The following is a 13,076-nucleotide window of genomic DNA, read 5'->3' as shown; positions in this document are numbered from 1 at the left end:
ATCCAGAAAAAGTATATTCTTGTTTGGGTGAAAGGAAAGGCTGGTAGGTATAGGGAATGCTGGATGACCAAATAAATTAAGGGTTTGGTTAACAAAAAGAAGGAAGCATATGTAAGGTATAGACAGGATAGATCGAGTGAATCCTTAGAAGAGTATAAAGGCAGTAGGAGTACACTTAAGAGGTAAATCAGGAGGGCAAAAAGGGGACATGAGATAGCTTTGACAAATAGAATTAAGGAGAATCCAAAGGGTTTTTACAAATACGTTATGGATAAAAGGGTAACTAGGGACAGAATAGGGTCCCTCAAAGATCAGCAAGGCGGCCTTTGTGTGGAGCCGCACAAAATGGGGGAGATACTAAATGAGTATTTTGCATCAGCATTTACTGTGGAAAAGGATATGGAAGATAGAGACTGTAGGGAAATAGATGGCGACACCTTGCAAAATATCCAAATTACAGAGAAGAAAGTGCTGGATGTCTTGAAACGCTTAAAGTTGGATAAATCCCCAGGATCTGATCAGATGTACCCGAGAACTCTGTGGGAAGCTAGAGAAGTGATTGCTGGGCCTCTTGCTGAGATATTTGTATCATCAATAGTCACAGGTGAAGTGCTGGAAGACGGGAGGTTGGCAAATATGGTGCCTCTGTTTAAGAAAGGTGATAAGGACAAGCCAGGGAACTACAGACTAGTGAGCCTGATGTCAGTGGTGGGCAAGTTGTTGGAGGGAATCCTGAGGGACAGGATGTACATGTATTTGGAAAGGCAAGGACTGATTAGGGATAGTCAACATGGCTTTGTGCGTGGGAAATCATGTCTCACAAACTTGATTGAGTTTTTGGAAGAAGTAACAAAGAGGATTGATGAGGGCAGAGCAGTAGATGTGACCTAAATGGACTTCAGTAAGGCGTTCAACAAGGTTCCTCATGGGAGACTGATTAGCAAGGTTAGATCTCATGGAATAAAGGGAGAACTTGCCATTTGGATACAGAACTGGCTCAAAGGTAGAAGACAGAGGGTAGTGGTGGAGGGTTGTTTTTCAGACTGGAGGCCTGTGACCAGTGGAGTGCCACAAGGATCGGTGCTGGGTCCTCTACTGTTTGCCATTTACATAAATGATTTGGATGTGAGCACAAGAGGTACAGTTAGTAAGTTTGCAGATGACACCAAAATTTTAGGTGTAGTGGACAGCGAAGAGGGTTACTTCAGATTACAACAGGATCTGGACCAGGTGGGCCGATGGGCAGAGAAGTGGCAGATGGAGTTTAATTCAGATAAATGCAAGGTGCTGCATTTTGGGAAAGCAAATCTTAGCAAGACTTATACACTTAATGGTAAGGTCCTAGGGAGTGTTGCTGAAACAAAAAGACCTTGGAGTGCAGGTTCATAGCTCCTTGAAAGTAGAGTCGCAGGTAGATATGATAGTGAAGGCGGCGTTTGGTATGCTTTCCTTTATTGGTCAGATTATTGAGTACAGGAGTTGGGAGGTCATGTAGCGGTTGTAGAGGACATTGGTTAGGCCAATGTTGGAATATTGCGTGCAATTCTGGTCTCCTTCCTATCGGAAAGATGTTGTGAAACTTGGAAGCGTTCAGAAAAGATTTACAAGGATGTTGCCAGGGCTGGGGGATTTGAGCTATAGGAAGAGGCTGAACAGGGTGGGGCTGTTTTCCCTGGAGCATCAGAGGCTGAGGGGTGACCTTAGGAGGTTTACAAAATTATGAGGGGCATGGATAGGATAAATAGACAAAGTCTTTTCCCTGGGGTCGGGGAGTCCAGAACTAGAGGGGATGGGGTGAGAGGGGAAAGATATAAAAAAGATCTAAGGGGTAACTTTTTCCACACAGAGGATATGGTGGAGGCTGGTACAATTGCAACATTTAACAGACATTTGGATGGGTATATGAACAGGAATGGTTTGGAGGGATATGGGCCGGGTGCTGGCAGGTGGGACTAGATTGGGATGGGATATCTGGTCAGCATGGATGGTTGGACCGAAGGGTCTGTTTCCATGCTGTATATTTCTTTGACTCTAGGAGCATTTATGAAGGGAACATTACATTTTTGTTTTCTAAGGGACAATGTCATATGTGTAACATATTCTATAACATATTTTGGACCATAACTTCAAAGATTTGTATAAATGATTTGAAGATCTATGTTGAGGGCAAAATCTCTAAAGTTGCATAGGATATTAAGGTAGGGACAAGAGAGAATTGTGAGGATGATACTGAGTGGCTTAGGAGGGTCATTGACAAGTTGGCTAAATGGGTAAATACCTGGTAGATGCATTTCAGTACCGAGAAACGTGAAGTCGTGAATTTTGGTAGAAGGAACATAAAGAGACAATACAGACTCAATTGTTAACTTTGAGGGGAATACAGGAGCAGAGGGACCTTGGGGCTCACGTACATGATTCTTTAAATATGGCTCAACAAGTTGAAATAATTGTCAAGGTTTAGAGGATCCTTGAGTTTATAAATAGAGGCATAGAGAACAAAAGCAAGGAAGAGATGCTACACCTCGACAAATCATTGGTTAGACCATACCTGTCATATTGTGTTCAGTTCTGGTAACCTTATTTGAAAGGAAGGATGTTAAAGCCTGGAGAGACTTTGTAAGAGATATACTAGAATGATACCAGGAATGAGGGATTTATGATACAAGGAAAGATTTGGGAAATTGGGCTTATTGACCTTAAGAGGTATTCAAAATTATGAATAGTTTTGACAAGGTAAAGAAGAATATTCTGTTTACTCTAGTTGGTATGTCAGTAACTAGGAGTCACAATTTCAAAGTTGTCAGCAAGGCAGCGAGGATTGAGATGAGAAGAAATCTCTTTACTCAGACTTGGTAGAATATGAATGCACTGCCTGAGAGTATGATGGAAGTGAAGTCCATGGGAAGTTTCAAGAGAGCCAGATATCGATATGAAAATGATGAATTTAGAGGGCTATGGAGAATAGCTAGAGAATGGGTCTAACTGTGTGGATTCTTCAAGAATTGGTACAGACACAATAGTTTTAATGGCTTCCTTCTGTGCTATAAAATCCAATGATTTTACGATAGTTGTATTAAACCAATTGATTGAAAGAGACTAAAACACAAGAACAGTTTACCTTTAATCCCATGGGGCAACTCTTTCAGGTCGCAATACCAAAGACGATTGACTGGATCACAGCCCTCACGAATTGACAGCAGAATATACTGTCCGTCATCTGATACCTGTACCCAAGTGCAGAGATACTTTTAACAATTGGTTAACTACTCAAGTGAATTTATTTTTGAAATGCCTCTCTTGATAACAGTCTTTTATGCAGACATTTAAGTCAAAATAACTAGCTGTAACAAATAACTGGCCCGATACGTGACTAAATAATTTTCACCTTTGTTTATAAATCACTAAGGAGAAAAGAAAAAATGATGTGAAGTTGAACTGGGATAATTTTGTTCAAGTAATTCGCTCACTTGTAAGACTGAAACTAACTCTATATGATCCACTACAAAATGATCTCTCTAGTGCCTGCAAAGAGAATTATTTAGATTATACTTCTAATGTAATCATCAAGTCAGTCAGTAGGAAACAGCATATTTAGTAGTAAAAATTATTCTGCCTCTCTCAAACTGCATGTCTCCACTGACTTACGGTAAAGTTCACTCAACACTTCATCCACCACATGCTATTCCAATTATTATTTCATCCAATTTATTATAATAACAATTATGCCCATGCCATACTTCTCAAATTCCCTTTTACTCCTCAATCTCAGTGGAAATCAGATGTTCAAGGCATTGCCTTCCCACAGGAACTGCATCTGACGTTTGAATAGCCAACTGAATAATTCCTGACTATGACAGGCAGACAACTGCTTCTCTCCAACACCACCGTCCCCCAAAACCCCCATTTCCTATTACAGATGCTGTACAGGACAGTTCTGACGGATAATCACCTGAAATGTGTGCATCATCTTACTTCTGTACCTGTTAACAAAAACCAATAGATTCTACATTCTCTGTAGCCCTCTAAATTAATCATTTTCATAGCTATATCTGGCTCTCTTGAAACTTCCCATGGAATCCACCTCCACCATACTCTTAAGCAGCGCATTCGTATTCTAACAAGTCTGAGTAAAGAGGTTTCTTCTCATCTCAATCCTCGCTTCCTTGCACACCTAATATTCAGAATGCAAAGAAATCATCAATGTCATGCCTTTGGTGTGCTCAGATGTCCCAAAGTGCATTACCACCAGTGAAGTAATTTACAGAAGTGAAGACACTATTGCAGGGTGAGTAAAATAGCAGTCAATTTTCACACAGCAAGGTGCTACACATGACAATGTGATAATGACCAGATCTGTTCTTCTGAAGTTGATTAAAGCATAAACATTGGCTAGCAAGTGAAATTAACTCTCCTTATTTCATGTTCATTTGAGAAGGCAGACCGGGCCTTGGTAAAACATCTCACCAAAAGAAAATATGAAAAGAAAAGTTAAATCACGTCTCATCCATAAGATTTCAAATTAAAGTAGCTTGGCAATTAACCTGATGAATATTAAACAGGTTACTCACTCTGTTTATGGTATATGTTAATTCATTTACTCTTTTTTTTTTACTTTCCTTTGAACTGTGCAGACATGAAACAAAATGAAACTGCATCAACTAACATTTGCAAAACAAGCAGGTGACCTATTGTCAAAAAGTTAAAAAAAATCTGAGCTATAAATACAAATGTGAAGATTTGATTATATTTGCTGGTACTTTTCTCTAGACTCAAAAATGTGTGTCACAATTAATGAGGTTAATTGTTAAAATAACTGGGATCCCCACAGAATAAGGTCAATTTGTTAAAATAACTGGGATACAGACAACGAGATCAAACAACATCCCTGATTCACCACATAAATATTAGGAAAGATTTAATGGGTTATCTGAGATTTAGTCAAAGTGGTGATGGGCTTTTCCTCAAACCACGTAATCCTTGTGCAGGTGTTAAGCAATGCATGCAGAAACTACAATAAACATGGAATAGTGATAATCAGGATTCTATATGACTCAAAAGAGCTTGAGAGTATGTGTAATCACATGACATTACTGTCATGGGCCATGTGGTGTGGAAGTTGCAGGAGAGAGGTGTGGCCAAAGTAATTGAGGAGTTGCTTCATTGGACCATGTAGAATTGTACATACTGCATCAATGGTGGAAGCCCAGTGACATATATATCTAGGAATTAAACTGATGTTTGAGGGTGATGGCAAGCTTAAGGATTGTTGCAGCTGTGCCTATCCAGGTGTGTGACAATGATGCTAGTGACACCTCTGACCTAAGTTTTGTAAACCTATTTTGTTTTTTTCCCTCATAGTCTCCTCTGCATTGCATGTCATTGGTCAAATATTTGCACATTCAAAGAAAGAACAGTACAGCACAGGCACAGGGCCTTCGGCCAACCGAAGACTGTACCGACATATGGTGCCTTTCTAAAGTAAAATCCTTTTGCAACTACATGGTTCATATCCCTCTAGTAATATACCTATTAAGATGCCTCTTAAATGCTGCTATTGTGTCTGACCCCACCACCTCCTCTGGCAATGCATTCCAGGCAAAAACAATGATTGCAGATGCTGGAAACCAGATTCTGGATTAGTAGCGCTAGAAGAGCACAGCAGTTCAGGCATCATCCAAGTAGCTACGAAATCGACGTTTCGGGCAAAAGCCCTTCATCAGGTATAAAGGCAGTGAGCCTGAAGCGTGGAGAGATAAGCTAGAGGAGGGTGGGGGTGGTCACCCATTGTACTCTATGCTACTTTCTCCCCATCCCCACCCTCCTCTAGCTTATCTCTCCACGCTTCAGGCTCACTGCCTTTATTCCTGAAGGGCTTTTGACGAAATGTCGATTTCGAAGCTACTTGGATGCTGCCTGAACTGCTGTGCTCTTCCAGCACCACTAATCCAGAAAATGCATTCCAGGCACCCTCTGCATCAAAAACCTTCACATTGAATCTTCAAATTCACTTGAAGCATGCTTGCATCCTCCTTACATAGAAACAAAGAAAATAAGAAGTCCATTCAGCCTGTTCAGCCATTCAACATTATTATGGCTGATCCTCTATCTTAACTCCTGCTCTCTCCCCAAATCCTTTACACTTAGAAATCTATTTCTTTCTTAATTACGTTCAGTGACTTCAACCACAGTGTTCTATGGTGGATAATTCCACAGGTTCACCACTTATAAGGCCAGAAATTTCTCTGCATCTCAGTAACAAGTAATCTAGCGCATATCCTGAAACTCTGACCCATTGCTCTGGACCCCCAGGGAATCATCATCTCTGCAATGTCTGTTCAGCCTGGTCAGAATTTCATACTTTGAGATTCTTTCTCTCATTGTTCGTAAGTGCAGTAAAAACAGACCCAGCTGACCTAATCTCTCCTCTTAAACCTACTATCACAGGAGTCAGTCTGGTGAATCTTCACTGCACTCTGTCCACAGCAAGTGTACCTTTTCTTAAGGATGAAGATGAAAACTACACACAATACTTCAAGAATAACTCAGCAAGACCCTTGACTGCTACACTATGACCTCCATGCTCCCGTACTCAAACACTCACAAAACAAAGGCCAACATACCATTTGCCTTCCTGTTTGCTGCACCTGCATGCTTGCTTTCAATGTCTGTACAAGGACACCCAAGTCCTTTTGTATATAAACCTTTCTCAATCTATCACCAATTAAATAATATTTTGCTATTGTTTTACCTACCAAAGTGGACAACATTACGTTTATACATGTTACAGTGCAGCTATCATGCATGTGACCATTCACACAACATAGCTAAATTGCCTTAGAACCTTCTTATGAGCTCTCCACCACTTTCATTATTTGGAAAATATTATATTTTATTCCCTCAACCAAATTGTTGAAGTGTGTTGTGAATAGCTGATCCCAGCCACTCTGAAATAGCCCATTGATTCCTAATTCGCAATCCATGCCAGGATAATACCACTAATCTTATGTGCTTTGTTTTTGCAAATATCCTCTTACGTAGGGCTTTATCAAAAGCTTTCTGAAAATCCAAGCACACTACACTCACTGGTTTTCCCTCATCTATTCTACCAGTAGAATTCTACCAGTTACATCCTTAAAAAGCTCCAGTAGGTTTGTCAAACATTATTTCTTTTTCATAAATCCATATTAATGTTGGTGTTTCCTACATGGTCTGTTATCACATTCTTTATATAGATTCTAACAAATTTCCTACTACAGATGTTAGGTTAACTGGTCTGCAATTTGTTTTTACCTACTTTTTAAAAAATAGTGGGGTTACATCTTCTACTCTCCAATTTGCTCCAGAATCTATAGCATGCTGGAAAACGACAACGGACGCATCCAATATTTCCATGCCACCCCCTTTGGTATCAGGCATGTAGATTATCAAGTTAGATAGGCAGGTAATGTGGTTTACCCAGGCTACATGTAGATTAAAATCACCCATGATTAGCACCCTTTTTGCATGGATCTTGAGACTTCCTGTTTAACATCATTCCCTACCTCACCATTACTGACTGGAGGCCTGTAGTCAACGGTAACCGATATCTTTTTATCTCTCCTGCACATACTTATTTCTTAACATCACCATGATGGATTCCACATCGAGATTTCCGGTGCAAAAATATCCTCTCTCACGGTTGCACTGATTTCAACTGTCACTAACAACTGCATCCCACCTCCTTTTTTTGTATAAAGATTTAGTACCTTGTTAGGTTCCCTTACAGTTATGCCTTTGTGATCACAATCATATCATAATTTGTCTTATTGTGAACGGTCCGTGCAATTAGATGTAGAAACCTCAGACTTATTTTCTAGATTTTTTTACATTTAGTTTTGTACTCTAGTTCCATTTGCGGCAGTCCTCATTTTCTCTGACTTTTACATTTGTTTTTCACTTTCTTATTTTCCCACTCCACCTTAGCTTTCCTCACTGCAGACTCTCTGCTCAGGTTCCTGTTCCCTTGCCTTACAAGTTTAAATGCTCCACAGAACTAGTGAAAGCCCAGCAAGGATACTAGTCCAATTTGGCTGGGGTGCAACTTGTCCAGCTTGTACCTTCCTCAGAATCAATCTCAATGCCTCAAGAATCTTAATCCATCCCGACTGCACTATCCCTCCAGTCAAGCATTCATTCAGTCTATTCCCTTATTCCTGATTTTGCTACAACATGGCACAACTCTCACAATTGTGTCATGTAAAAACTTAGAAATATTATGTACAATCTTATATCCAAATCCTTATGCATAACTAGAACCAAGCACTGATCTTTGCAGTACCCCATGAGCTCAGCACTGATCCTTGCAAGTACCCCATGAATTAGAGCCTGCCAATCTGAGAATGACCCATTTATTATTATTTTGTTTCCTGTCCATTATTTGTTACCTACACAGCAAATTCTCCTCAGCCTGTGTGCTCGTGTTCACCAACATTTTGTTTAGTACCTTATCAAAAACCTTCTTAATATGCCACATCTAACAATTTCCCCTTATGTATTCTGTTAGGTACATCCTTAAAGAACTCCCAACAGAAATGTCAAAAGTGATTTCCATAAATCCATGATGACTCAGAAATCAATGGTATGATTGGGCAAAGTTCCTACTATTGTATTCTTCATTACAGATTCTAACATTTTTGCTGATATTAGGGTAACAGGTGTTCTTCGTTTTCTCTCCATTTCTTCATTAGTAGTGAGGATACATTTGATACCTTCCAATGTATCAGGACTAGTGCAGCAATGCAGAACTTTGAGACTATTACCAACCCATCTACTAATTCTGCAGCGACTTCTTTCAACACTCTGCGATTAAGGCAGGCACAGGAGTATATTTTGTAAACCGATTTTAATAAAATCCCACACTCTGAATTTGTCCAGATGAATTGTATTCCTATTTCAGATTTTTAATAATTTCTATTCCTGAGCTGAAAAACAATCTGCCTTTCAGCCTTCACCCCATTATTTATTCATGGCTGACCTTCTATTTCGATGCAACGTTCCTAAATTATCTCTACATCCCTTGATCTCCTTAGTCTTCATAAATGTATTGGTTCCTGTCTTAAACACGCATCATGATGTAGCTTCCAAAATTCTTTGAGGTAGAGAATTCTAGAGATTCACTACCCTCTCCATGAATAAAATCCTCATTGTCTTGGTTTTAACTTGTCTACTCCCTATTGAGATTACGTTTTAGAAACACCTTCCAGAATGCATCCCAAACTAAATCCACCACGTCACATATTTTGATAGAATTTTTACATTTTGGAACAACATTCAATTTTTCTCAGGGGAAAAGATATTTCTGTGACCATGTTTTGGAGTAATTGCTTGTACCACTTGGTATGTGAAATATTTTCATAGTGTTTTACTTTTAACCCATATTTTGCTAGCCTCGACTGTGGGATAGGTAAGGATGGCAAACTTATCAAAAAGACAGCACAACAGAACTGGATAGCAAAGATTTTGAGGTAAGGCTAGATGTGTAGTATCATGATGAAGCAGATTGAGTTTTAACTCAAGAACAGACATTAAAGATCTGAAAAAGGGATGCAGCTAGTTCAGGCAAATCCAGGTTGTGGGCCTTTGTTACAACTGGTTTACAAAATATACTGATTTATTCAATTTCATAGGATCTGGAGTCCTTTATATCAACTAGAAGAAACTGAGGACTGCAAAACAAAGTCAAAGAGTGTGGTGCTGGAAAAGCACAATTGGTCTGCGTGGGTTTCCTCCGGGTGCTCCGGTTTCCTCCCACAGTCCAAAGATGTGCAGGTCAGGTGAATTGGCCATGCTAAATTGACCGTAGTGTTAGGTAAGGGGTAGATGTAGATGTAGGGGTATGGGTGGGTTACGCTTCGGCGGGGCGGTGTGGACTTGTTGGGCCGAAGGGCCTGTTTCCACACTGTAAGTAATCTAATCTAATGGTCAGACAGCATCCAAGGGGCGGGAGAATCTACATTTCGGGCATAAGCCATCTCCTATCCCTTGGATGTTGCATAACTGGTTGTGCTTTTCCAGCGCCACACTCTTCAATGTGCCTCATTAAGCTAATATTTGTTATGGGAACCGCAGCATTTTTCTCTATGCATCAGGCAATAGTAGTTTATTTTAATTGATTCATTTCATTTAAATTATTTTTCATAGCATACAATTTGGTATCCATACCTTTATCAGTTGGTGCATTGAGTATGGGAGTTGGGAGGTCATGTTGTGGCTGTATGGAACATTGGTTAGGAATTCCCACTTTTGGAATACTGCGTGCAAGTCTAGTCTCTCTGCTGTAGGGTTCAGAAAAGATTTACAAGGACATTGCTACAGTTGGAGGGTTTGAGCTATAGGGAGATGCTAATAGGCTAGAGGTTGAGGGGTGACTTCAGAGATTTATAGGATAATAGACATTGATAGGGTAAACAGACAAAGTCTTTTCCCTGGGTGGTGAATCCAAAACTACAGGGCATAGGTTTAAGGTGAGAGGGAAAATATTTAAAAGGGATCTAAGGGGCAACTTTTTCACACATAGGGTGGTACATGTACGCAATGAGCTGCCACATTTAAAAGGCATCTAGATGGGTATATGAATAGAAAGGGTTTAGAGGGATATGGGTCAAATGCTGGCAAATCGGACTAGATTGATTTAGGATATCTGGTCGGGATGAATGAGTTGGACTGAAGGGTCTGTTTCCGTGCTGTACATCTCGATGCCCTATAATAGAGCAGCCAAATATAACATTAAAATTCTAAGGCTAGCCTGAAATTTCAACATAAACTATACTTGCACCATACTGTATATTTTCAATATGAGCTTGCATGTACTTTTGAACCTTGTATCAAAGCTTGAGGCAATTCATTTTATTTTTAGATAGTTTGCAAATACTTTTTTCTGTGAATGACACATTCTGAAAGCTTATGCAGAAACATCACAAAGATAAAAATAAAACAGCATACATCACAAGGTTGACTGCAAAAATATTCAAAGTTGTGCCAAATTTTTGATAGCTGAAATCAGGTCTCAGTTATCAGGGCTTAATGGATTCTAGTGGAACTCCAAGTCAATAACAATATCACAAATGCTGGGCAATATTGAATAATATTTCATTTTAAAATTTTTGGACAATACAAAAAGGACAATTACAATCCTTGCCAATTCTTTATGAAAATTGAAGGTATGAATCAATAACACTCTTGAATATGTTGATATTATGCCAAGTAAGATGCCATCTATGTGACTTTTATGGTTTTGCATTTTGAATAAATGTGTCTTCTCCATATTGCATACAAAGCTTCAGTTTATTAAAACTTACAAAATAAAAATTTTAGGAAGATGAACATCATATATCTAATTCTGAGACCTAAGACTCTGCTCTGCGACTGGATCCTTGGCTTCGTGACCCACAGCCCGCAATTAGCGAGGACAGGCAGCAGTACATCCTCCACGATAATCCTCAAAATCAGTGGCGCACAGGTTGTGTACTCAGCCCCTCGTTATATCCCTTTTACATTCAACTGTGTGGGCAAATTCTGCTCTAATTCTAATCTTGAAACTTATAAGTAATGTCAAGATGGACATCAAGAGCTTCTTTAAATATATTAGAAGAGAGAAGCCACTTAGAGAATGAACCTGGGGAAATAACACTGGGGAACCAGGAGGTGGCAGAAGAGTTGAATAAATACTTTGCATCAGTTTTCACAGTATTAGACACTGCAGAATCACCCACTGTCGGCATTTTAGGGTTGCAACGGACAAGAAACTAGACTTAGATGAAAGTGGGTAATGCAGATGCTGGAGATTATAGTCAAAATCATTCCTGATGAAGGGCTTCTGCCCGAAACGCCGATTTTCCTGCTCCTTGGATGCTGCCAGACCTGCTGTGCTTTTCCAGCACCACTCTAATCTTGACTCTAATCTCCAGCATCTGCAGTACCCATTTCCACCTAAGTCTAGTTTCTTATCAGTGACAACCCCAAGATGCTGACAGTGGGTGATTCTGCAGTGGAAAGACCATTGAATATCCAGTTGCAATAATTAGATTCTATCCTGTTGGAAATACTCTTTGCCTGGCACTTACATAGTGCAAATTTTACTTGTCACTTGTCAGTCCAAGCCTGGATTTTGTCCAGGTCTTGCTGCATTTGGACATGGAATGCTTCAATATCTGAGGCGTTGCAAATGGTGCTAAACATTGTTCAGTTAGGGAACATCCCCATTTCTGACCTTATGATGGAAAGATTGTCATTATTGAAGCAAAAAGGGATAATTGAGCTTATGACACTAGCACGACATATTGAGTGAGGAGTTAGAAAAGCATATATGACTTTGAGCTTTGTAACTGGAGGTATTAAATACAAAAGCAGTGAAGTTATGCTGTCATGTTGAAACGCTTAAAAATTCTATTTAAGAGATTACTAGAATATAACAACTACAGCACGGAAACGGGCTCTTTGGTCCAAACCATCCACATGGATCAGGTTACCCTAAGTAAACTAGTCCCATGTGCCCGCCTTTGGCCCTTATCTCTCTAAACCTCTCTCATTCACATCCCTGTCCAAATATCTATTAAATGCTGTAATTGTACAGAATTTTAAAATTAATTGCAGTAAGTGAAAACTCTTAGATGTGATGGTGATCCAGGGTAAACACTTCTGCAGTAAAGTCCAACCAACACTGGCACAGAGTTTTTAAGCTGGAGGTGGCATGACAAGACATTGTGTTGCAGCAGGGAGGGGAAAGTTACTGAGATTCTTTGTACCAGGAGGCAGTCACACCTCTCAGAAGCATCTTTGATTTGGTCAGTGTGACTGTTACTGAGCCAGGTAAGTAGATCCAGAAGATCTAGAAGTGCCAGAGCCTCAAACTTTGAAACTATCCAACAGATTTGAGGTTCTTTCAGCTTGTTTGGATGAGTATTAGGACTGCAGAGCTGATAAGCTAGCTGACTGTAGGACAGGAAGCCATTCAAGTTGAGGGGGGGGGGACGGGGGAGGAAAACAAATGAGTGCTAACAGGGAACATTATAGATGAAGGGATTGATATCATTCTCTTT

General features: G+C 39.8%; 1 protein-coding gene across 4 annotated transcripts in view; it reads right to left on the bottom strand.

The window, feature by feature from the left end:
* Nucleotides 1-13,076, bottom strand: part of LOC140458371 (prolyl endopeptidase-like) — a 173,843-nt gene that overhangs the window by 106,080 nt on the left and 54,687 nt on the right. For all 4 annotated transcript variants that reach the window (XM_072552818.1, XM_072552845.1, XM_072552838.1 and 1 more), the window contains one exon: nucleotides 3,119-3,224. In XM_072552818.1, coding sequence (XP_072408919.1) covers nucleotides 3,119-3,224 — 106 coding nt within the window. The remainder of the gene's footprint in view (nucleotides 1-3,118; nucleotides 3,225-13,076) is intronic.

The sequence above is a fragment of the Chiloscyllium punctatum genome, chromosome 3 (assembly GCF_047496795.1).
Source record: "Chiloscyllium punctatum isolate Juve2018m chromosome 3, sChiPun1.3, whole genome shotgun sequence".
NCBI classification, from domain to species: Eukaryota; Metazoa; Chordata; class Chondrichthyes; order Orectolobiformes; family Hemiscylliidae; genus Chiloscyllium; species Chiloscyllium punctatum.
Note: the sequence above shows the minus strand (reverse complement) of the source record. Positions and strands in the feature narration are given on the sequence as shown.